Raw genomic sequence first — 26,348 nt, forward strand, 5'->3', positions numbered from 1 at the left:
CTAAACTCTACTCGCCGTGTTTGGAGGAAGAAGAAGGAGGTGGAAACATCATTCTTTGGGGATGCTTTTCTGCAAAGGGGACAGGACGACTGCACCGTATTGAGGGGAGGATTGATGGGGCCATGTATTGCGAGATCTTGGCCAACAACCTCCTTCCCTCAGTAAGAGCATTGAAGATGGGTCGTGGCTGGGTCTTTCAGCATGACAATGACCCGAAACACACAGCCAGGGCAACTAAGGAGTGGCTCCGTAAGAAGCATCTCAAGGTCCTGGAGTGGCCTAGCCAGTCACCAGACCTGAACCCAATAGAAAATCTTTGGAGGGAGCTGAAAGTCCATATTGCCCAGCGACATCCCTGAAACCTGAAGGATCTGGAGAAGGTCTGTATGGAGGTGCGGGCCAAAATCCCTGCTGCAGTGTGTGCAAACCTGGTCAAGAACTACAGGAAACGTATGATCTCTGTAATTGCAAACAAAGGTTTCTGTACCAAATATTAAGTTCTGCTTTTCTGATGTATCAAATACTTATGTCATGCAATAATAATATAATAATAATAATAAATAATATATGCCATTTAGCAGACACTTTTATCCAAAGCGACTTACAGTCATGTGTGCATACATTCTACGTATGGGTGGTCCCGGGAATCGAACCCACTACCCTGGCGTTACAAGCGCCATGCTCTACCAACTGTGCTACAGAAGGACCACGACCAATAAAATGCAAATTAATTACTTAAGAATCATACAATGTGATTTTCTGGATTTTTGTTTTAGATTCCATCTTTCACAGTTGCAGTGTACCTATGAAAAAAATTACAGACCTCTACATGCTTTGTAAGTAGGAAAAACTGCAAAAGTGGCAGTGTATCAAATACTTGTTCTCCCCACTGTACATGGCGGAGGCTCAATCAAGCTAGTCGTCTTGAAAACTTTCTTATGTCATTCTCTCTGGCACCAAAAGTTTTAAAAACTTGTTGTAAGGGGAAAGAATATGGTCACATAATTGGCATATATATTACTCTTACAGAATTTCCACGTGGGCGAGGATATTGAAAATGTAATCAAAGCCTACTTGTTTCTAACTAGGACAGAATCATTTATAATTAACTTTTTCCGATATAACATAGATACAGCAGATCCCCTTATTATATGAGACACTTTTAAATGTGCCTTTAGAGACAATGAAATTCACTCATCTATAATACAAAAGCAATTTAGGTCAAACGATTCCATTTTAACGAAGGAAATGGAAAGAGTAAGGACTAGACAGAGAGAAATAGAAACTGTACCATAGAGGCTCAGAGTAAGTTAAAGGAAAAACAAAAAGAAATGGAGGAACTTATTCAACAAAGATCCAGTGTAATATATTGTAAAAATAAAGAGAACTGGATGGAATATGCACCAAATAATTTTTTTGTAGAAATTATACAAAAAATAATTTACTGGAACTACAATCATGATTCAATCCATGATTCACCACACGATCTTGTGGAAGAGGAAGTAAAGTACTTTTACTTGCTGACCAAACTAAACCGCTGGCGCGCATGTAGATTTTGTACGCCTACACAAGACACGACCAGGACGAGCAGGTTGAAATATCAAAACAAACTCTGAACCAATTATATTAATTTGGGGACAGGTCGAAAAGCATTAAACATTTATGGCAATGTAGCTAGCTGTTGCTAGCTAATTTGTCCTGGGATATAAACACTGGGTTGTTATATAATCCACAGATAACACAGTAAACCGAATTAGTTTCTCGTCATCTCTCCTCCTTCCTTCAGGCTTCTTTTTCTGCTTTGGACTTTATATTGCGGTTGGCAACCAACTTTACGGTGCATTACTACAACCAACTGGAGTGTAGACTTCAGTTCATCTTTCAATCACCCACGTGGGTATATGCTCCTAAAAACCAATGAGGAGCTTTGAGAGGCAGGACATGCAGCACGTTGAGCGTCACAAATAATATAATAATAATATATGCCATTTAGCAGACGCTTTTATCCAAAGCGACTTACAGTCATGTGTGCATACATTCTACGTATGGTCATTGAAAATAAGAATTTGTTCTTTGTGTTATGGTTTTACACCCCCTGATATATTGTGGATAAATAGTTACCTGTCTAACAGAACACAGAGGATATTCTTTAATGGAAGCCTCTCCTACATAATACACTTTTTTTTAACCTTTATTTAACTAGGCAAGTCAGTTAAGAACAAATTCTTATTTTCAATGACGGCCTAGGAACAGTGGGTTAACTGCCTGTTCAGGGGCAGCACGACAGATTTGTACCTTGTCAGCTCAGGGATTTGAACTTGCAACCTTTCAGTTACTAGTCCAATGCTCCAACCACTAGGCTACCCTGCCACCCTCATAGTCAAGGAAAATGTATGGAGTAAAAAGTACATGATTTTCTTTAGGAATGGAGTGAAGTAAAGTTATAAGTTGTCAAAAATATAAATAGTAAAAAAAAAAAAACGTATGTAGTACTTTAAAGTATTTTTACATAAGTATTTTACACCACTGGTGTCACACACACAGTGTCTACCATTGTCCTAGCTAGCTAGAGTAGCGGTGTCGCCTCCCGCTTGTGTCTTCGTTCTTTTTTCGTGTTATTAAGGTGTATAAATGTATTGGCTGGTAAGAATGTGGTATATTTTTTCATCTAGCTGCCACAGCTGCTGGTGGGCCAAAAATGTTGTTTTTAGGCTCTGTTCGTAAACCATGTCGAAGGTCATTCCAAATCCAGTCACAGGCATTTGTTTACACCTTGTTCCTTCATGTTAACTCATTAGCTAGCTAGAAAAACCTGGTTCATTCACCAGTATATCTAAACATTTGGGGGCACAGAAAGAAAGGAAGATGACTAGCTTCTTTAGAAGGTCAATGATCATAGCAATTAAAAAATGACTGATCTCTTGCATGTCGTCACTCAAAAACGTTGTGCTCTTAAAGAGACCGTGTAGAATTTTCTATTCAATGCATCTCAATAGGTAGAGTTTTACACCATGTAGAAACCTACTATTCTACAAACGACTTTGAATTAATTTCAATTACAGGTTTATGTATCAACATTTTAGCTTTTTATAATAAACAAATATCTTTACAGGGTTAAATATTGGTTTCTAGAGCACAACATGTGCTTCAAAAGTAGATATAGGCCCAATATATTATATATCGATCAATAAAAACATATTCTGGTTCTCCTAGATTTCATGTTGTGCTCCTAACTTTTTTATATTAGGAGCACCAGTGCTACCAATGAACAATATTAATTTAGAGCTGTGTGTGTGTGTGTGTGTGTGTGTGTGTGTGTGTGTGTGTGTGTGTGTGTGTGTGTGTGTGTGTGTGTGTGTGTGTGTGTGTGTGTGTGTGTGTGTGTGTGTGTGTGTGTGTGTGTGTGTGTGTGTGTGTGTGTGTGTGTGCGTGTGTGTGTGTGTGTGTGTGTGTGTGTGTGTTTGAAGAGGAATCATGGAAGCAAAAACATGGAATCAGAAGAGCTACTGTGCATCATGACGGCCCGCCCTTGTGTGCCATGGTATCTCTATGGACACAACAACATGCACTTACTTCACAGGCACTGAACGAGCCTGAGTCTACATGCTGAGTGCTGATGTCACTAGTTGCTGGGCTTCTTTTCAAAGGAATTAAATAGATCTGTCACTGTCCACCAACCACCACAAGCTGTGACAACTCACAAGTCCTCTATTTGATTCAGACGAAAAATGGTTCATGTGGGGTAGCTCATAGATTGTATACTGAACAGAAATATAAATGCAACAATTTTAACAATTTTACATGTGTTTATATTTTTGTTCACTATATATACACTGTATGTGTATATAGGATACACTGTACATATTATTATATGGGTGAATTTGTTTGTTTTTTAAACATTCCCTGGATGTGCATTTAAAACTATTAGTTAAATTAATTTCAATACACATTGTGTATTTAAATAACTTTCAATACACATTGTCTGAATGGAGTTGAAGTGAGTTAAATCAATTATCTCTTAATCTAATACACTGTACAAGTGTTGTCAGCTACTTAAATTGCTGTATGGCTCTTTACTGTTGAGCTTCCCCACTGGGCACAGACGTCATTTCAACATCTATTCCACGTTGGTTCTTTGAAATTATGTGGAAACAACGTTGATTCAACCAGTGTGTGCCCAGTGGGTCAAGTCTGTTTTGTTTACCTCGATCTTCTCTGCACGTGAGTAGGGAGGGAGTGCTGGCGGATTAGCGTGCTCTGATCATCACAGTCTACGTGCTACCATAACAACAGTGAATGAAGAAAGGCAGTTTAGAATACAGTTTTCTCCTCATTGCTCGTGTTTGTCAGTGTGAGAATCTCTCTCTGTATTTAAATCATCCTTCGGCCACTAACCATGTCTCTGTCAGGTTCGCAGACTCCAGAGGACGGCTTGTACGGTAAGGGTTTGGGGGACTGTGCTGGCCGGGGTGGTTACTTTGTGTCAATGTATAAAAAATGATTTATTGTTTTTGGGTCAATGCAAAGTCGGGTCAATGATGATTGATTTGTGTGTTACTATCAAATGTTTCTAAAAGCCTTGTGACTGCCCTAGGATGACTCTTTCTCTGTGTTTACCATAGGGATTAACTATGTCCAAGTGTTCTTCTAGGTTACATTCTTTATAAATATTTCCAAATGGGGTCCATCAGGAAAAGAACACTATTGATGTATAAATTATTATGTTCATCCTCAGGCCTGTAACGCTTATTTGTTAGTAACAATCAATTAATGATGCATGAACATTGACCTCTTTCATTAGAAGAAGGTTGTTTGCTACATTTGACTTAATTCACACACAACACTTATATAATCATTAAATCATTAACCATGACGGAATGCATGGATAGCGTGGACTAAAAGGGCAGGTTAGGGGAGAAACGTTACCACACCCATTTGGAGTTGTTGCAACGGACATGTCATTGTGTAAACGGATTTCATGACTCACCTTTTTCTATCTCCCTAAACCAATTAAAACTGGGAGATTCCCCTGAGGCTTATAGCTCACTGTACAGTTTGCTTGTAGCCTCTACAGTACATGGGAGATGTTGTCCAGCTGTCAATGTATACACAACTCATACACAGATGGGAATAGTACACTGGACATGGTTGAACCGTAAACAGATTTATTAAGCCGTAATATCTAGGACTTTAACGCAAAGCTTTGGAACGAGCACAACAACACATTTGTGCTTTGTTTTTCAAGAACTAGGCCTATATTAACAGACATTACATAAACCTGATTGGCACTAATCCTATGGATGGATACTGGACGATTGACAGGCATTGTGTATTGCTGCAGTGCAACATGGTCAAGGCCGCAGAGAGAGAAAGAGAGAGAGAAACAGCAGGCTGTCAGCCAGTGATTATGTCATAACTCTCTCTCTGGGAGGAAAACTAGGGCAACAGCACAGTTTCCCCACTGTGCTCTCTTCTGCACCCCCCCTATTCATAATGTCATCTCCACTGTTGCTGTTTACATGGTCTCTCACTTACTTAAAGAAAATAACACAGGGGAAGAGAAAAACAGAGGGGGTGAGTGTTGATGATGTTTGCATACATGCATTCCTGAGAGAGAGATAATGAGATAGGAGAGAGGAGAGGGTGGATCATCTCATACAGAAATAAGATCTTATGTAAGCAGGCGGCACTCTGCCAGGGCACTCTGTCAGTGCTTGGCCCTGTTTGTTTGTGTGTGTTAGTGTGTGTTGTGTTCGTCCGTGTGCATGTGTTGCATGTGCTTATCATGGAACACTCAAACAATGCAACGGACTAGTTTCAGAGGGAGCAGTGATGAGATTATCATGTTAAAGACCAGAGACCAGTAGGTTTAAAGATAAGTGCTAAAAGCATTTTAAGGAATATAGTTGTAGTTGTTATCTTCATAAAATATATACAATTCACAACGTGATTCACACAATAAACCATGTTCACAATAGGCCTAGTTAAATTTCCATATCTCGGGTAAATAGTCTATTAGTATTTCAATACCTTGGGTAAATAGTCTATGGTTATTTCAATACCTCAGGTGCACCCATCTAATATCAATCATCACCGGTATATCATCAGATCAATTCAATATAGAACTTCGCTAGCACAGACTGGAATATGTTCCGGGATTCATCCAATAACATAAAGGAGTTTACCACATCACCGGCTTCTTCAATTAGTGCTACGACGAAGTCTACCCCACAGTGACCATATAAACATATCCCAACCAGAAGCCATGGATTACAGGAAACATCCACACTGAGCTAAAGGCTAGAGCTGCCGCTAATCCGGCCTCTTATAACAAATCCCGCTACGACCTCCGACGAGCCATCAAACTTGCAAACGTCAATGCAGGACTAATATCGAATCCTACTACTCCGGCCCTGACACTTGTCGGATGTGGCAGGGCTTGCAAACTATCACAGATTACAAAGGGAAATCCAGCCGCGAACTGCCCAGTGACGCGAGTCTACCAGATTACCTAAATGTATTGAACAAAAACAGAAAGTGTTGGTCCCATGCTGAAATAAAACATCTCAGAAATGGATAAGAGCGTCTGCTAAATGACTTAAATGTAAATGTAAATGTGCACAAAAAGCTTATTTCTCTCAAATGCTGTGCACACATAGGTTATATCCTTGTTAGTGAGCATTTCTTATTTGCCAAGACAATCCATCCACCTGACAGGTGTGGCATATCAAGAAGCTGATTAAGTAGGATGATCATTACACAGGTGCACCTTGTGCCGAGGACAATAAAATGGCACTCTAAAATGTGCAGTTTTGTCACAATACAATGTCACAGATGACTCAAGTTGAGGGAGCATGCAATTGGCATGCTGACTGCAGGAATGTCCACCACAGCTGTTGCCAAAGTTGTTTTAACAGAAGAGAATTTGGCAGTACGTCCAACTGGCTACATAACCGCAGACCATGTGTAACCACGGCAGCTCAGGACCTCCATATCTGGCTTCTTCAACTGCGGGATCGTCTGAGACCAGCCACCCGGACAGCTGATGAAACTGTGGGGTTTCTACAACTGAAGAATATCTGCACAAACTGTCAGAAATTGTCTCAGGGAAGCTCATTTGCGGGCTTGTGGTCCTCCCTAGGGTCTTGAAGTTAGCATTAGCCCAGTAACGCGACGCAAACACAGTAGCTTGATTTGTAAAAAAATGTACTTAGTAAGTTAATGGTCCACAAACTCATTCAACCAGTCTCAGGACGAGCCCCAAATTAACTGTAGTATAGATCCATTACACTTTGTGAGAAAAAATGGGAAAGGAGAACCAGAATTGTTTTATTTTATATGAATTAATATATACAATAATATATATAGTAATATATACAGTACCAGTCAAAAGTTTGGACACACCTACTCATTCCAGGGTTTTTCTTTATTTTTACTTTTATTTTCTACACTGTAGAATAATAGTGAAAACATCAAAACAATGAAATAACACATATGGAATCATTTAGTAACCCAACATTTTTTAAACAAATCTAAATATATTTTATATTTGAGATTCTTCAAAGTAGCTCAAATAATCAAAGAGAAATGACAGACCATCATTACTTTAAGACATGAAGGTCAGTTAATGTGGAAAATTTCAAGAACTTTGAAAGTTTCTTAAAGTGCAGTCGAAAAAACCATCAAGCGCTTTGATGAAACTGGCTCTCACGAGGACTGCTAAAGGAAAGGAAGGCCCACAGTTACCTCTGCTGCGGAAGACAAGTTCATTGGAGTGCACCTCAGATTGCAGGCCAAATAAATGCCTCACCGATTTCAAGTAACAGACACATCTCAACATGGTCGATTTGCTGCGAAGAAACCACTGCTAAAGGACACTAATCAGAAAAAGAGACTTGTTTGGGCTAAGAAACACTAGCAATGGACATTAAACAGGTGGAACAGCTGTCCTTTGGTCTAATGAGTCCAATTTTGAGAATTTTGGTTCCAACCGCCAAGTCTTTGTGAGACGCAGAGTGGGTGAACGGATGATCTCTGTATGTGTGATTCCCACCGTGAAGCAAGGAGGACGAGGTGTGATGACGTGGTGGTGCTTTGCTGGTGACAATGTCTGTGATTTATTTAGAATTCAAGGCACACGTAACCAGCATGCCTACCACAGCATTCTGAATCGATACACCATCCCATCCAGTTTGCGCTTTGTGGGACTATCATTTGTTTTTCAACAGGACAATGACCCAACACACCTCCAGGCTGTGTAAGGGCTATTTGACCTAAAAGGAGAGTGATGGAATGCCGCATCAGATGACCTGGCCCCACAATCTCCTGACCTCAACCCAATTGAGGTGGTTTGAGATGAGTTGGAATGCAGTGAAGAAAAAGCAGCCAACAAGTCCTCAGCATATGTGGGAACTCTTTCAAGACTGTTGGAAAAGCACTCCAGGTGATATATATATATATATATCAATCAAATGTATTTATTAAGCTCTTCTTACATCAGCTGATGTCACAAAGTGTTGTACAGAAACCCAGCCTTAAACCCCAAATAGTAAATAATTCCACTATTTTAACCCTATCTGATCCTACCCCAGGCCAATGACCTGAGAGGATGGGACACTACCACTCAACACACTCTTGCAACTCTTCTGAAGTCAAATCTCGTACCCCCATGTACTTCTCTGCAGCTGGCACCACAACATCTATTTTCTGTGATTCACGTTCCATTTATGTGGTACATTTGATAACCATTGCTACGGATGCTAAGAAGCCAACCTTACTGAAGCATATAAGAATATGTTCTTAACTGAGTTGCCTGGTTAAATAAAGGTCCAATTTTAAAAAAGAATAATAATATGTCACTCATTGGTCTATCCCTCTGTGCTGGCACAGATCTACTATTCACAGGGATCCTCTCAGAATCCCTGACTATTGACCCATTCTCCTCTACTTTTCATTTTCCACACTGGACACTTCCGATCCCCAGCAACATGTGCACCCCTACAGCTGACACACACAACTTTATCCGCCAAAACTACACAGTCCTCTATCCCATGCCTTCCTGCACACTTCCCACATCTTGGAATCTCCCTCCTGCAACCAGCTATGACATGACCATAAACGTTGCACCTGAAACAGCACAGTGGATTCGCCACAAACACTCTAACAGGATAATTGATATATTCTAACATGACCTTGTCAGGTAAAGACTCTGACTCAAAACTCAAAAGGACTGACAGTGACTCCTCTGTTTCACCACGCTCACCACGGCGTATGCGTCACACCAAACGGTGGGCGTCACAAACACCAGGAATCATCAACTTCAAATGCTCCACCTCCACACGTAATGCTACCCCAAAAATAACTCCTTTCAATCGTGCCCTGTTCCTAAGAGTAAAGTAAAAAACAGATTTTGACCCAAGTTGCGTCGCATGGAGCGCCTCCTCCCTCTGATCTGAAGAAACCCAAACAAACATCACAAGACCACTTTGGGTTACCTTCACCAACTCAATACCACCCACCATCTTTTCCACCCAACCTGAAACCACCCATGGATCAGCCAATCAGCCTGTTTCCACCCTCTTCAAAAGTCTAATTCCCACGGGACCAAACGTATCTTTATCAACCTCGGGCTCCGAGCTCCTCACAACGCCTTCTATCCATTTCACCTCCAGAACTCGAACTGGTTTCCGGCTCACTCTGTTTGAACTTGACAAAAACCTTCCTCAACATACCCTCTCCCTTATTATTGCAAGCTTCAACAGATTTGAACCCATCCTCAGTATTTTCAACCTCCTCTCTCTTTCCCTCCAATCCTCCTCCAATAACCAATTACCTGACTCTGAAAATATTTAACTTTCCAAGCTGAAATCTCCTTCTAGACACATGCTAAGCCCTGTTCTCCCTCCACTTCAAACATACCAACCTTATCTAGGTTATACTCAATATTTTGCTGTCTAAAATGGTGCATCCTCTGCAGGGCTTTCTCGAGATTGAAAATGATTGAACTGTCAATCAAAGGCGGACCTAAATCATTTGCGCACTTCTGATTGGTTAAATCGTTTCTCACATACACATAAAGATGTTTTAAGGAAAACTTTGCAATTTTGTGAATTAAGCCTTTTTTCCTATTTACCCAGAGTCAGACAAAGTCATGGATACCATTTTTATGTCTTTGTGTGTAGTTTAAAGGAAGTTGAAGGTAGCATATCGTTAGCTTTGTGCAATTAGCCTCTCTGGAATCTGGAAAGTATTCGGCATGGACTCTCAGATCCTCAGAAAGTTCTACAGCTCCACGATTGAGAGCATCTTGACTGGCTGCATCGCCACTTGATATGGCAACTGCTTAGCATCTGACCGCAAGGTGCTACAAGACCTACAGTATATACCAGGCGGTGTCAGAGGAAGGCCCTAAAAATGGTCAAATACTCCAGACACCCAAGTCATAGACTGTTCTCTCTGCTACCGCACAGCAAGCGGTACCAATGCACCAAGTCTAGAACAAACAGCACCCAGAACAGCTTATACCCCAAAGCCATAAACTGCTAAATAGTTAGTTAAATCATTCACCAATAGCTACCTGGAATATCTGCATTGACCCTTTTTGCAACACCTCTTTTGACTGATCACATACTATTTCTCTTGTATTTATCTTTCTCTCTCTGCATTGTTGGGAAGTAAGTAAGCATTTCACTGTTAGTCTACACCTGTTGTTTTAGGAAGCACATTTGATTTGATTTGAATTGCTGGAAGTCTCCAGGAACTACTAGCTGGCTTCTCTCAAAAGCAGGGTAATAGACCTTCTAACTACTCAAAAGCTGGGTGGTTGGTCATTTATAGTTTTACAAAGCTATACATAGTAATCAATACAGGTGTATGCCACCTGGCAAATATTGTAAAAGAGGTGCATGAAAAGCTATTTATTATGAGTGAATTGTTTCGTATTGTTTTCTAGGTATTACTACTGCACTGCTGTAGCTAGAAACACAAGCATTTCACAGCACCTGTGATAAAATCAGAAAATATGTGTATAATAAACTTTGATTTGACTAGGCCATAACATGCTTAAACTTTACTCCCCAACGGGCTCGGGAGAGGCGAAGGTCAAGAAAGGCGTCCTCCGAAACATGATCCGCTATGACACGCTGCTTCTTAACACACTGCTCACTTAACCCGGAAGTCAGCCATACCAATGTGTCAGAGGAAACACTGTTCAACTGACGACTGAAGTCAGTTTGCAAGTGCCGAGCCCGCCACAAGGAGTCTCTAGAGCACGATGAGCCAATGACAGCCCCCCGGCCAAACCCTCCCCTGACTCATGCGCCTCCCTATGGTGCCAGCTGTGACACAGCCTGGGATCAGCTCTTCGAAGTAGTGCTTTAGAACGCTACGCAATTTGGGAGCCCAAGCTTATCTGTCAAAAGTACATTCAGAATGTTTAGGCATGTTAGCTGGCTAACTCATTGATCCTGCTTTGTAGTATACCCCTCTGCATTACGTGTCATAACCTTAAGACAGCCATCTACTGTAATGATAAAGCAACAACAGACAGTTAAACAGTCTCTTTAGATCAAATCAAAGGTTATTGATCGAGTACACATTTTGCAGCTGTTATCGCAGGTACAGCGAAATGCTTATGTTAGTATACCTAACAAAAGAAAACAACACAAGCAAATCCAAAAAATGTAAATAAAAAAATGAAGAAATATAGTACCCGCAAAACACCAGTCTCAACGTAAACAGTGAAGAGGTGACTCTAGGATACTGGCCTTCTAGGCAGAGTTCCTCTGTCCAGTGTCTGTGTTCTTTTGCCCATCTTAATCTATTATTTTTATTGGCCAGTCTGAGATATGGATTTTTCATTGCAACTCTGCCGAGAAGACCAGCATCCCAGAGTCGCCGCTTCACTGTTGACGTTGAGACTGGTGTTTTGCAGGTACTATTTAATGAAGCTGCAAATTGAGGACTGGTGAGGTGTCTGTTTCTCAAACTAGACACTCTAATGTACTTATTCTTTCGCTCAGTTGTGCACTGGGGCCTGGCACTGTCATGCCTTGGTCTTAGTATTTTGTGTTTTCTTTAATTATTTGTTTAGGCCAGGGTGTGACATGGAGTTATTGTATTGTCGTATTGGGGGTTTTGTAGGCATTGGGATTGTGGTTGATTAGGGGTGTGTCTAGTATAGGCTTGGCTGCCTGAGGTGGTTCTCAATCAGAGTCAGGTGATTCTTGTTGTCTCTGATGGGGGACCGTATTTAGGTAGCCTGGGTTTCACTGTGTATTTCGTGGGTGATTGTTCCTGTCTCTGTGTAGTGTTCACCAGATAGGCTGTAATAGGTTACACATTCCGTTTGTTGTTTTTGTATTTATTAGTTATTTCATGTATCGTACCGTTTTTCTTCATTAAAGACATGAGTAACCACCACTCTGTATTTCGGTCCGACCTCTCTTTCTACAAACGAAGAACGGCGTTACAGAATCACCCACCACACACGGACCGAGTGGCGTGGTAACAGGCAGCAACAGCATGAGCAGCGAAAGGAGGATGAATTATTCGGAGAATGGACATGGGAAGACGTGTTGGATGGCAAAGGTTGTTAGACTTGGGAGGAGATACTGGCCGGAAGAGATCGCCTCCCATGGGAACAGGTGGAGGCACTTAGGAGAGCAGAGGCAGCAGGAGATAGGAGCCGACGATACGAGGGAACACGGTTGGCAAGGAAGCCCGAAAAGCAGCCCAAAAAAATTATTGGGGGGGGCTTAAAGGGAGTATGGCTATGCCAGGTAGGAGACCTGCGCAAACTCCCTGTGCTTACCGGGGGGCTAGAGAGACCGGGCAGGCACCGTGTTATGCTATGGAGCGCACAGTGTTTCCAGTGCGGGTGCATAGCCCGGTGCGGTTCATACCAGCCCTTCGTATTGGCCGGGCTAGAGTGGGCATCGAGCCAGGTAAGGTTGGGCAGGCTCGGTGCTCAAGAGCTCCAGTGCGCCTGCACGGTCCGGTCTATCCAGAGCCACCTCCACACACCAGTCCTCCGGTAGCAGCTCCCTGCACCAGGCTTCCTGTGCGTGTCCTCGCTCCAGTATCACCAGTGCCAGCACCACGCATCAGGCCTACAGTGTGCCTCGCCTCTCCTGTGCTGTCGGAGTCTCCTGTCTGTTCAGCGCTATCAGAGCCTTCCTTCCCTCCTGCGCTGTCGGAGTCTCCCGCCTGTTCAGCGCTATCAGAGCCTTCCTCCTCTATAGCGCTGCCGGAGCCTCCTGCCTGTTCGGAGCAGCCTGAGATGTCAGTCTGCATGAAGCACCCAGAGCTGTCAGTCTGCATGAAGCAGCCAGAGCTGTCAGTCTGCAAAGAGCCGCCAGTCTGCAAGGAGCTGTCAGTCTGCAAGGAGCTGTCAGTCTGCAAGGAGCTGCCAGTCTGCAGGGTGCTGTCAGCCTGCATGGAGCAGTCAGAGCTGTCAGTCTGCATAAAGCAGCCAGAGCTGTCAGTCTGTATGAAGCAGTCAGAGCTGTCAGCCTGCATGGAGCAGTCAGAGCTGTCAGTCTGTATGAAGCAGCCAGAGCTGTCAGTCTGCATGAAGCAGCCAGAGCTGTCAGTCTGTATGAAGCAGCCAGAGCTGTCAGTCTGCAAGAAGCAGCCAGAGCTGTTAGTCTGCAAAGGGCTGCCAGTCTGCAAGGAGCTGTCAGTCTGCAAGGAGCTGTCAGTCTGCAAGGAGCTGTCAGCCTGCATGGAGCAGCCAGAGCTGTCAGTCTGCAAGGAGCTGTCAGTCTGCAAGGAGCTGCCAGTCTGCAAGGAGCTGCCAGTCTGCATAGAGCAGCTAGATCCGCCAGTCAGCCATGATCTTCTAGATCTGCCAGTCAACCAGATTCTTCCAGATCTACCAGTCAACCAGTCTCTTCCAGATCTGCCAGTCTGCAAAGAGCAGCTAGATCTGCCAGTCAACCAGAATCTTCCAGATCTGCTAGTCAACCAGAATCTTCCAGATCCGCCAGCCAGGATCTACCGGAGCCTACTACCTGCCTGAGCTTCATCTCAGAACTGGGCTTCCTCTCAGTACTGGGCTTCCTCTCAGTACTGAGCTTTCTCTAAGTACTGGGCTTCCCCTCAGTTCCGGGCTGCCCCTCAGTCCCGAGCTGCCCCTCAGTCCCGAGCTGCCCCTCAGTCCCGAGCTGCCCCTCAGTCCCGAGCTGCCCCTCAGTCCCGAGCTGCCCCTCAGTCCCGACCTGCCCCTCAGTCCCGAGCTGCCCCTCAGTCCCGAGCTGCCTCAGTCCCGAGCTGCCCCTCAGTCCCGAGCTGCACCTCAGTCACGAGCTGCCCCTCAGTCACGAGCTGCTCCTCAGTTCAGTGGGGTTCTGGGTGAGGACGATTAGGCCATGGTCGGCGGCGAGGGTGGATTATCCCAGGACGCGAAGGGGAGGAACTAGGACATTAATGGAGTGGGGTCCACGTCCCGAGCCGGAACCGCCACCATGGACAAACGCCCACCCGGACCCTCCCTATTTATTTTTTTATTTTTTATTTTATTTCACCTTTATTTAACCAGGTAGGCTAGTTGAGAACAAGTTCTCATTTGCAACTGCGACCTGGCCAAGATAAAGCATAGCAGTGTGAACAGACAACACAGAGTTACACATGGAGTAAACAATTAGCAAGTCAATAACACAGTAGAAAAAAATGGGCAGTCTATATACAATGTGTGCAAAAGGCATGAGGAGGTAGGCGAATAATACAATTTTGCAGATTAACACTGGAGTGATAAATGATCAGATGGGCATGTACAGGTAGAGATATTGGTGTGCAAAAGAGCAGAAAAGTAAATAAATAAAAACAGTATAAAAACAGTATGGGAATGAGGTAGGTGAAAAAGGGTGAGCTATTTACCTATAGACTATGTACAGCTGCAGCGATCGGTTAGCTGCTCGGATAGCTGATGTTTGAAGTTGGAGAGGGAGATAAAAGTCTCCAACTTCAGCGATTTTGCAATTGTTCCAGTCACAGGCAGAAGAGTACTGAACGAAAGGCGGCCAAATGAGGTGTTGGCTTTAGGGATGATCAGTGAGATACACCTGCTGGAGCGCGTGCTACGGATGGGTGTTGCCATCGTGACCAGTGAACTGAGATAAGGCGGAGCTTTACCTAGCATGGACTTGTAGATGACCTGAGCCAGTGGGTCTGGCGACGAATATGTAGTGAGGGCCAGCCGACTAGAGCATACAAGTCGCAGTGGTGGGTGGTATAAGGTGCTTTAGTGACAAAACGGATGGCACTGTGATAGACTGCATCCAGTTTGCTGAGTAGAGTGTTGGAAGCCATTTTGTAGATGACATCGCCGAAGTCGAGGATCGGTAGGATAGTCAGTTTTACTAGGGTAAGCTTGGCATCGTGAGTGAAGGAGGCTTTGTTGCGGAATAGAAAGCCGACTCTGGATTTGATTTTTGATTGGAGATGTTTGATGTGAGTCTGGAAGGAGAGTTTGCAGTCTAGCCAGACACCTAGGTACTTATAGATGTCCACATATTCAAGGTTGGAACCATCCAGGGTGGTGATGCTAGTCGGGCATGCGGGTGCAGGCAGCGATCGGTTGAAAAGCATGCATTTGGTTTTACTCGCGTTTAAGAGCAGTTGAGGCCACGGAAGGAGTGCTGTATGGCATTGAAGCTCGTTTGAGGTTGGATAGCACAGTGTCCAATGACGGGCCGAAAGTATATAGAATGGTGTCGTCTGCGTAGAGGTGGATCAGGGAATCGCCCGCAGCAAGAGCAACATCATTGATATATACAGAGAAAAGAGTCGGCCCGAGAATTGAACCCTGTGGCACCCCATAGAGACTGCCAGAGGACCGGACAGCATGCCCTCTGATTTGACACACTGAACTCTGTCTGCAAAGTAATTGGTGAACCAGGCAAGGCAGTCATCCGAAAAACCGAGGCTGTTGAGTCTGCCGATAAGAATTTGGTGATTGACAGAGTCGAAAGCCTTGGCGAGGTCGATGAAGACGGCTGCACAGTACTGTCTTTTATCGATGGCGGTTATGATATCATTTAGTACCTTGAGTGTGGCTGAGGTGCACCCGTGACCGGCTCGGAAACCAGATTGCACAGCGGAGAAGGTACGGTGGGATTCGAGATGGTCAGTGACCTGTTTGTTGACTTGGCTTTCAAGACCTTAGATAGGCAGGGCAGGATGGATATAGGTCTATAGCAGTTTGGGTCCAGGGGTGTCTCCCTTTGAAGAGGGGGATGACTGCGGCAGCTTTCCAATCCTTGGGGATCTCAGACGATATGAAAGAGAGGTTGAACAGGCTGGTAATAGGGGTTGCGACAATGGCGGCAGATAGTTTCAGAAATAGCGGGTCCAGATTGTCAAGCCCAGCTGATTTGTACGGGTCCAGGTTTTGCAGCTCTTTCAGAACATCTGCTATCTGGATTTGGGTAAAGGAGAACCTGGAGAGGCTTGGGTGAGGAACTACGGGGGGGGCGGAGCTGTTGGCCGAGGTTGGAGTAGCCAGGCGGAAGGCATGGCCAGCCGTTGAGAAGTGCTTATTGAAGTTTTCGATAATCATGGATTTATCGGTGGAGACCGTGTTTCCTAGCCTCAGTGCAGTGGGCAGCTGGGAGGAGGTGCTCTTGTTCTCCATGGACTTCACGCACCTCAAAACCCTATGGTTTTGAGGTGCGTCCGGGAGTCCGCACCTTAGGGGGGTTCTGTCACGCCTTGGTCTTAGTATTTTGTGTTTTCTTTAATTATTTGTTTAGGCCAGGGTGTGACATGGGGTTATTGTATTGTCGTATTGGGGTTTTTGTAGGCATTGGGATTGTGGTTGATTAGGGGTGTGTCTAGTATAGGCTTGGCTGCCTGAGGCGGTTCTCAATCAGAGTCAGGTGATTCTTGTTGTCTCTGATGGGGAACCGTATTTAGGTAGCCTGGGTTTCACTGTGTATTTCGTGGGTGATTGTTCCTGTCTCTGTGTAGTGTTCACCAGATAGGCTGTAATAGGTTTCACGTTCCATTTGTTGTTTTTGTATTTATTAGTTATTTCATGTATCGTACCGTTTTTCTTCATTAAAGACATGAGTAACCACCACGCTGCATTTCGATCCGACTCTCTTTCTACAAATGAAGAACGCCGTTACATGCACTCCTCTTTCTATTCTGGTTAGAGCCTGCTCGCGCTGTTCTGTGAAGGGAGTAGTACACAGACCAGAGGACATTTCTCCAAAAAGTACAATCTTTGTCCCCATGTGCAGTTGCAAACCGTAGTCTGGCTTTTTTATGGCGGTTTTGGAGCAATGGCTTCTTCCTTGCTGAGCGGCCTTTCAGGTTATGTTGATATAGGACTTGTTTTACTGTGGATATAGATATTTTTGTACCTGTTTCCTCCAGCAACTTTACAGTCCATCTTTGCATCTTTACAAGGTCCCTTACTGTTGCTCTGGGATTGATTTGCACTTTTCGCACCAAAGTACGTTAATCTCTACGAGACAGAACATGTCTCGTTCCTGAGCGGTATGACAACTGCATGGTCCCATGGTGTTTATACTTGCATACTATTGTTTGTATAGATGAACGTGGTACCTTCAGGCATTTGGAAATTGCTCCCAAGGATGAACCAGATTTGTGGAGGTCTACAATACTTTTTGGAGGTCTTGGCTGATTTCTTTAGATTTTCCCATGATTTCAAGCAAAGAGGCACTGAGTTTGAAAGTAGGCCTTGAAATACATCCACAGGTACACCTCCAATTGACTCAAATTATGTCAATTAGCCTATCAGAAGATTCTAAAGCCATGACATCATTTTCTGGAATTTTTCAAGCTGTTTAAAGGCACAGTCAGCTTAGTGTATGTAAACTTCTGACCCACTGGAATTGTTATACAGTGAATTATAAGTGAAATAATCTGTATGTAAACAATTGTTGTAAAAATGACTTGTGTCATGCACAAAGTAAATGTCCTAACCGTCTTGTCAAAACTATAGCTTGTTAACAAGAAATCTGTGGAGTGGTTGACAAACAAGTTTTAATGACTCGAACCTAAGTGTATGTAAACCTCAACTGTATATAGGGCAGCAGTCTCTAAGGTGCATGGTAGAGGACATGGATGGTAGCCGGCTCGTAACAGTGACTAAGTTCAGGTCAGGGTATTGGGAGCAGGCTGGCTAGTGGTGATTATTTAACAATCTCATGGCATCTCATTTTTAGGTCTCTTGGACCAGCTTTGATGCACCTGTACGGTCTCTGCCTTCTAGATAGTAGCGAGGTGAACAAGCCATGGCTCAGGTGGCTGAGGTCCTTCATGGTCTTCTGGGCCATTCTGTGACATTCTGTGCTGTAAATGTCCTGGAGGGCAAATAGACTTATTTGTCTATTTTTAGTGTGCTCATGCTGTATCCCTCACTTCCATGACCGCTGGCTGATATGTGGTCTGCCACACCCTCCTGATTTAGCATACAGTCTTCCAGAATGGGGCTTTAGTAAAGTTATTCCGGGAGATTGAAAACGATTGAATAAGATTAACTGAAAAGTAAACTATGGAATGTTCCAGAATTAGCTCAGCTCTCAGTTTGCAACATTGCTGACAGGGTGCATGTCTCTGTCTCTCAATTCAATTCAATTCAATTCAAGGTCTTTATTGGCATGGGAAACATGTGTTAACATTGCCAAAGCAAGTGAGGTAGACAACATACAAAGTGAATATATAAAGTGAAAAGCAACACAAATTAACAGTAAACATTACACATACAACAGTTTCAAAACAGTAAAGACATTACAAATGTCATATTATATATATATAATAATATAATATATGCCATTTAGAAGACGCTTTTATCCAAAGCGACTTACAGTCATGTGTGCATACATTCTGCGTATGGGTGGTCTCGGGAATCGAACCCACTACCCTGGCGTTACAAGCGCCATGCTCTACCAACTGAGCTACAGAAGGACCATATATATATATATATACACAATGTACAAATTGTAATGAACTTCGTCTGTTGTTTGTAGAGAGTCAGACCGAAATGCAGCGTGTAGGTTACTCATGACTTTTAATGAAGAATAATGCGGTACATGAAATAACTGAAAATACAAAAACAACAAACGAGTGAAACTAATACAGCCTATCTGGTGACAAACACTAAGACAGGTACAATCACCCACGAAATACAACGCGCACTCAGGCTGCCTAAATACGGTTCCCAATCCGAGACAACGAGAATCCGCTGACTCCAATTAGGAATCGCCTCAGGCAGCCAAGCCTAACTAGACACACCCCTAATAATACACACTCCCAATTAATACAAACCCCAATACGAAATACAACATATAAACCCATGTCACACCCTGGCCTACCCAAACATATAACAAAAACACAAGATACAATGACCAAGGCGTGACAGAACCCCCCCCTAAGGTGCGGACTCCGGGACGCACCTCACGAGCATAGGGAGGGTCCGGGTGGGCGTCTGTCCATGGTGGCGGTTCTGGCTCGGGACGTGGACCCCACTCCATAAATGTCCTAGTTCCTCCCCTTCGCGTCCTAGGATAATCCACCTTCTCCGCCGACCATGGCCTAATAGTCCTCACCCTGATCCCCACATAACTGAGGGGCAGCTCGGGACCGAGGGGCAGCTCGGGACCGAGGGGCAGCTCGGGACAGAGGGGCAGCTCGGGACAGAGGGGCAGCTCGGGACAGAGGGGCAGCTCGGGACAGAGGGGCAGCTCGGGACAGAGGGGCAGCTCGGGACAGAGGGGCAGCTCGGGACAGAGGGGCAGCTCGGGACAGAGGGGCAACTCAGGACAGCAGGGCAGCTCAGGACAGAGGAGCAGCCCGGGACAGAGGAGCAGCCCGGGACCGAAGCAGCCCAGTACTGAGGGGAAGCCCGGTACTGAGAGCCCAGTACAGAGAGGAAGCCTAGTACTGAAAGGAAGCTCAGTACTGAGAGGAAGCTCAGGCAGGTAGTAGGCTCCGGTAAATCCTGGCTGGCTGGTGGACCTGGATGATTCAGGTTGTCTGGCCGATCTAGAAGATCTAGGTTGACGGGCAGATCTGGAAGAGACTGGTTGTCGGGCAGATCTGGAAGAGACTGGTTGTCGGGCAGATCTGGAAGAGACTGGTTGTCGGGCAGATCTGGAAGAGACTGGTTGTCGGGCAGATCTGGAAGAGACTGGTTGTCTGGCAGATCTGGAAGAGACTGGTTGTCTGGCAGATCTGGAAGAGACTGGTTGTCTGGCAGATCTGGAAGAGACTGGTTGTCTGGCAGATCTGGAAGAGACTGGTTGTCTGGCAGATCTGGAAGAGACTGGTTGTCTGGCGGCGCTGGGAGGACTGGCGGCACTGGCGGCGCTGGGCAGACTGGCGGTACTGGCTGCGCTGGGCAGACTGGGAGCACTGGCGGCGCTGGGCAGACTGGGAGCACTGGCGGCGCTGGGCAGACTGGCGGCACTGGCGGCGCTGGGCAGACTGGGAGCTCTGGCGGCGCTGGGCAGACTGGCACTTCTGGCGGATCCTGGCAGACTGGTGACGCTGGGCCAACTGGCGGCGCTGGGCAGACAGGAGACTCCGGCAGCGCAGGAGAGGAGAAAAGCTCTGGCTGCGCTAAACAGGCGAGGTGCACTGGACGCGCTGGGCCGACTGGGAGCACTGGCGGCGCTGGACAGACAGGAGACTCCGGCAGCGCAGGAGGGGAGAAAAGCACTGGCTGTGCTGAACAGGCGAGGCGCACTGGAGGCCTGGTGCGTGGTGCTGGAACTGGTGGTACTGGCGCGAGGACACGCACAGGAAGCCTGGTGCGGGGAGCTGCTACTGGAGGACTGGTGTGTAGAGGTGGCTCTGGATAGACCGGACCGTGCAGGCGCACTGGAGCTCTAGAGCACCGAGCCTGCCCAAGCTTACCTGGCTCGATGCCCACTCTAGCCCGGCCAATAGGAAGGGCTGGTATGTGTCGCAGCTGGCTCTGCACCTGCACTGGAAACACCGTACTGGAAACACAGGGAGTATGCGCAGGTTTCCTACCTGGCATAACTATTCTCCCTTTTAGCCCCCCCCCAATATTTTTTTGGGGGTGACTTTCCGGTTTCCAACCCACTGGATATTCTCCCGGCTGCTCCCAGGGTCCTTGACCGTCTAATTCCTCCTCCCATGTCCAAATCTCCAAATGATGCATTCTCTCCCATTGCAACTGCTCTTCACGATTAACAGGGAGAGTAGGCTCAGGTCTGTTTCCTGACTCAGCCACTCTCTCTCTGCGCTTTCCCCTGTTACCTTCAGTTTTCGCTCTGTATAGCAATGCTTTCCTTCTCGATTCCATACGTGTATAGCCCTCTTCGCATTGCTGTAGGGAATCCCAGGCGGGCTCCTGCACTCGCTCTGCGGCCGCCCACCTGTCGATTTCTTCCCACATCGTATAATCCCTGCTTCTGCCTGCTTCTGCCGTCCATAGCGTCCTCCTTTAGATCCTGCCAGTTCACACGCTGCTCGGTCTGTGAATGGTGGTGGGTGATTCTGTAATGAACTTCGTCTGTTGTTTGTAGAGAGTCAGACCGAAATGCAGCGTGTAGGTTACTCATGACTTTTAATGAAGAATAATGGGGTACATGAAATAACTGAAAATGCAAAAACAACAAACGAGTGAAACTAATACAGCCTATCTGGTGACAAACACTAAGACAGGTACAATCACCCACGAAATACAACGCGCACTCAGGCTGCCTAAATACGGTTCCCAATCAGAGACAAAGGAGAATCCGCTGACTCCAATTAGGAATCGCCTCAGGCAGCCAAGCCTAACTAGACACACCCCTAATAATACACACTCCCAATTAATACAAACCCCAATACGAAATACAACATATAAACCCATGTCACACCCTGGCCTACCCAAACATATAACAAAAACACAAGATACAATGACCAAGGCGTGACACAAATAATTAAAGGACACAAGATAAAATAAATAAGCATAAATATGGGTTGTATTTACAATGGTGTTTGTTCTTCACTGGTTGCCCTTTTCTCGTGGCAACAGGTCACAAATCTTGCTGCTGTGATGGCACACTGTGGAATTTCACCCAGTAGATATGGGAGTTTTTCAAAATTGGATATGTTTTCGAATTCTTTGTGGATCTGTGTGATCTGGGGGAAATATGTCTCTCTAATATGGTCATACATTGGGCAGGAGGTTAGGAAGTGCAGCTCAGTTTCCACCTCATTTTGTGGGCAGTGAGCACATAGCCTGTCTTCTCTTGAGAGCCATGTCTGCCTACGGCGGCCTTTCTCAATAGCAAGGCTATGCTCACTGAGTCTGTACATAGTCAAAGCTTTCCTTAATTCTCTCTCTCTCTCTCTCTCTCTCTCTCTCACACACACACACACACACACACACACACACACACACACACACACACACACACACACACACACACACACACACACACACACACACACACACACACACACACACACACACACACACACACACACACACACACACACACACACACACGCACACACACACACACACACACACAGACTCTTGGGTGGAGCTGGAGGAGCTGCTATCAGCGGTGAGCAGCAGGGAGAGTCTGACGGGACAAGAACAGGACACAGCTTCCTGGGCCCTGCAGGGGGAGCTACAGAGGATCCTGCAAGAGGCACAGCTCGAGAGTAAAGACAGGTTAGTAGCTGAGAGAGGAGTAATGACAGGTTAGTAGCTGAGAAGTGTAATGACAATTTAGTAGCTGAGAGGAGTAATGACAGGTTAGTAGCTGAGAGAGGAGTAATGACAGGTTAGTAGCTGAGAGAAGAGTAATGACAGGTTAGTAGCTGAGAGAGGAATAATGACAAGTTAGTAGGTGAGAGAGGAGTAATGACAGGTTAGTAGCTGAGGGGAGTAATGACAGGTTAGTAGCTGAGAGAGGAGTAATGACAGGTTGGTAGCTGAGAGAGGAGTAATGACAGGTTAGTAGCTGAGAAGTGTAATGACAATTTAGTAGCTGAGAGAGGAGTAATGACAGGTTAGTAGCTGAGAGAGGAGTAATGACAGGTTAGTAGCTGAGACAGGAGTAATGACAGGTTAGTAGCTGAGAAGTGTAATGACAATTTAGTAGCTGAGAGGAGTAATGACAGGTTAGTAGCTGAGAAGAGTAATGACAGGTTAGGAGCTGAGAGAGGAGTAATGACAGGTTAGTAGCTGAGAGAAGAGTAATGACAGGTTAGTAGATGAGAGGAGTAATGACAGGTTCGTAGCTGAGAGGAATAATGACAGGTTCATAGCTGAGAGGAATAATGACAGGTTAGTAGCTGAGAGAAGTAATGACAGGTTAGTAGCATAGAAGACTAATGACAGGTTAGTAGATGAGAGGAGTAATGACAGGTTAGTAGCTGAGTGGAATAATAACAGGTCAGTAGATGAGAGAGGAATAATAACAGGTTCGTAGCTGAGAGGAATAATGACAGGTTAGTAGCTGAGAGAAGAGTAATGACAGGTTAGTAGCTGAGAGGAATAATGACAGGTTAGTAGCTGAGAGAAGAGTAATGACAGGTTAGTAGCTGAGAGAAGAGTAATGACAGGTTTGTAGCTGAGAGGAGTAATGACAGGTTAATAGCTGAGAGGAGTAATGACAGGTTAGTAGCTGAGAGAAGAGTAATGACAGGTTAGTAGATGAGAGGAGTAATGACAGGTTCATAGCTGAGAGGAATAATGACAGGTTAGTAGCTGAGAGGAATAATTACAGGTTCATAGCTGAGAGGAATAATGACAGGTTAGTAGCTGAGAGGAATAATGACAGGTTCATAGCTGAGAGGAATAATAACAGGTTAGTAGCTGAGAGGAGTAATGACAGGTTAGTAGCTGAGAGAAGAGTGATGACAGGTTAGTAGCTGAGAGGAGTAATGACAGGTTAGTAGCTGAGAGAAGAGTAATGACAGGTTAGTAGATGAGAGGAGTAATGACAGGTTAGGAGCTGAGAGAGGAGTAATGACAGGTTAGTAGCTGAGAGAAGAGTAATGACAGGTTAGTAGATGAGAGGAGTAATGACAGGTTCGTAGCTGAGAGGAATAATGACAGGTTCATAGCTGAGAGGAATAATGACAGGTTAGTAGCTGAGAGGAGTAATGACAGGTTAGTAGCATAGAAGACTAATGACAGGTTAGTAGATGAGAGGAGTAATGACAGGTTAGTAGCTGAGTGGAATAATAACAGGTCAGTAGATGAGAGAGGAATAATAACAGGTTCGTAGCTGAGAGGAATAATGACAGGTTAGTAGCTGAGAGAGTAGTAATGACAGGTTAGTAGCTGAGAGAGGAGTAATGACAGGTTAGTAGCTGAGAAGAGTAATGACAGGTTAGGAGCTGAGAGAGGAGTAATGACAGGTTAGTAGCTGAGAGAAGAGTAATGACAGGTTAGTAGCTGAGAGGAGTAATGACAGGTAAGTAGCTGAGAAGAGTAATGACAGGTTAGGAGCTGAGAGAGGAGTAATGACAGGTTAGTAGCTGAGAGAAGAGTAATGACAGGTTAGTAGATGAGAGGAATAATGACAGGTTCGTAGCTGAGAGGAATAATGACAGGTTCATAGCTGAGAGGAATAATGACAGGTTAGTAGCCGAGAGGAGTAATGACAGGTTAGTAGCATAGAAGAGTAATGACAGGTTAGTAGCTGAGAGGAGTAATGACAGGTTAGTAGCTGAGAGGAGTAATGACAGGTTAGTAGCTGAGAGAGGAATAATGACAAGTTAGTAGCTGAGGGGAGTAATGACAGGTTAGTAGCTGAGTGGAATAATAAGAGGTTAGTAGCTGAGAGAGGAGTAATGACAGGTTAGTAGCTGAGAGAGGAGTAATGACAAGTTAGTAGCTGAGAGAGGAGTAATGACAGGTTAGTAGCTGAGGGGAGTAATGACAGGTTCGTAGCTGAGAGGAATAATGACAGGTTAGTAGCTGAGAGAGTAGTAATGACAGGTTAGTAGCTGAGAGAGGAGTAATGACAGGTTAGTAGCTGAGAAGAGTAATGACAGGTTAGGAGCTGAGAGAGGAGTAATGACAGGTTAGTAGCTGAGAGAAGAGTAATGACAGGTTAGTAGCTGAGAGGAGTAATGACAGGTAAGTAGCTGAGAAGAGTAATGACAGGTTAGGAGCTGAGAGAGGAGTAATGACAGGTTAGTAGATGAGAGGAGTAATGACAGGTTCGTAGCTGAGAGGAATAATGACAGGTTCATAGCTGAGAGGAATAATGACAGGTTAGTAGCTGAGAGGAGTAATGACAGGTTAGTAGCATAGAAGACTAATGACAGGTTAGTAGATGAGAGGAGTAATGACAGGTTAGTAGCTGAGTGGAATAATAACAGGTCAGTAGATGAGAGAGGAATAATAACAGGTTCGTAGCTGAGAGGAATAATGACAGGTTAGTAGCTGAGAGAGTAGTAATGACAGGTTAGTAGCTGAGAGAGGAGTAATGACAGGTTAGTAGCTGAGAAGAGTAATGACAGGTTAGGAGCTGAGAGAGGAGTAATGACAGGTTAGTAGCTGAGAGAAGAGTAATGACAGGTTAGTAGCTGAGAGGAGTAATGACAGGTAAGTAGCTGAGAAGAGTAATGACAGGTTAGGAGCTGAGAGAGGAGTAATGACAGGTTAGTAGCTGAGAGAAGAGTAATGACAGGTTAGTAGATGAGAGGAATAATGACAGGTTCGTAGCTGAGAGGAATAATGACAGGTTCATAGCTGAGTGGAATAATAAGAGGTTAGTAGCTGAGAGAGGAGTAATGACAGGTTAGTAGCTGAGAGGAGTAATGACAGGTTAGTAGCTGAGAGGAGTAATGACAGGTTAGTAGCTGAGAGAGGAATAATGACAAGTTAGTAGCTGAGGGGAGTAATGACAGGTTAGTAGCTGAGTGGAATAATAAGAGGTTAGTAGCTGAGAGAGGAGTAATGACAGGTTAGTAGCTGAGAGAGGAGTAATGACAAGTTAGTAGCTGAGAGAGGAGTAATGACAGGTTAGTAGCTGAGGGGAGTAATGACAGGTTAGTAGCTGAGTGGAATAATAACAGGTTAGTAGCTAAGAGAGGAGTAATGACAGGTTAGTAGCTGAGAGAGGAGTAATGACAAGTTAGTAGCTGAGAGAGGAGTAATGACAGGTTAGTAGCTGAGAGGAGTAATGACAGGTTAGTAGCTGAGTGGAATAATAACAGGTTAGTAGCTGAGAGAGGAGTAATGACAGGTTAGTAGCAGAGAGAGGAGTAATGACAGGTTAGTAGCTGAGGGGAGTAATGACAGGTTAGTAGCTGAGAGAGGAGTAATGACAGGTTAGTAGCTGAGAGAGGAGTAATGACAGGTTAGTAGCTGAGAAGTGTAATGACAATTTAGT

The 26,348-nt window shown here is 44.8% G+C and overlaps 1 protein-coding gene across 1 annotated transcript in view; it reads left to right on the top strand.

The window, feature by feature from the left end:
• Window positions 1-4,230: 4,230 nt before the first annotated feature.
• The window catches only part of LOC118391609 (BCL2/adenovirus E1B 19 kDa protein-interacting protein 3-like), a 33,853-nt gene continuing 11,735 nt past the window's right edge, over window positions 4,231-26,348 (top strand). Inside the window, exons 1-2 of the mRNA XM_052458329.1 lie at window positions 4,231-4,439; window positions 22,522-22,666. Coding sequence (XP_052314289.1) covers window positions 4,397-4,439; window positions 22,522-22,666 — 188 coding nt within the window. The 5' untranslated portion in view covers window positions 4,231-4,396. The remainder of the gene's footprint in view (window positions 4,440-22,521; window positions 22,667-26,348) is intronic.

This window comes from Oncorhynchus keta, chromosome 12, assembly GCF_023373465.1.
Source record: "Oncorhynchus keta strain PuntledgeMale-10-30-2019 chromosome 12, Oket_V2, whole genome shotgun sequence".
NCBI classification, from domain to species: domain Eukaryota; kingdom Metazoa; phylum Chordata; class Actinopteri; order Salmoniformes; family Salmonidae; genus Oncorhynchus; species Oncorhynchus keta.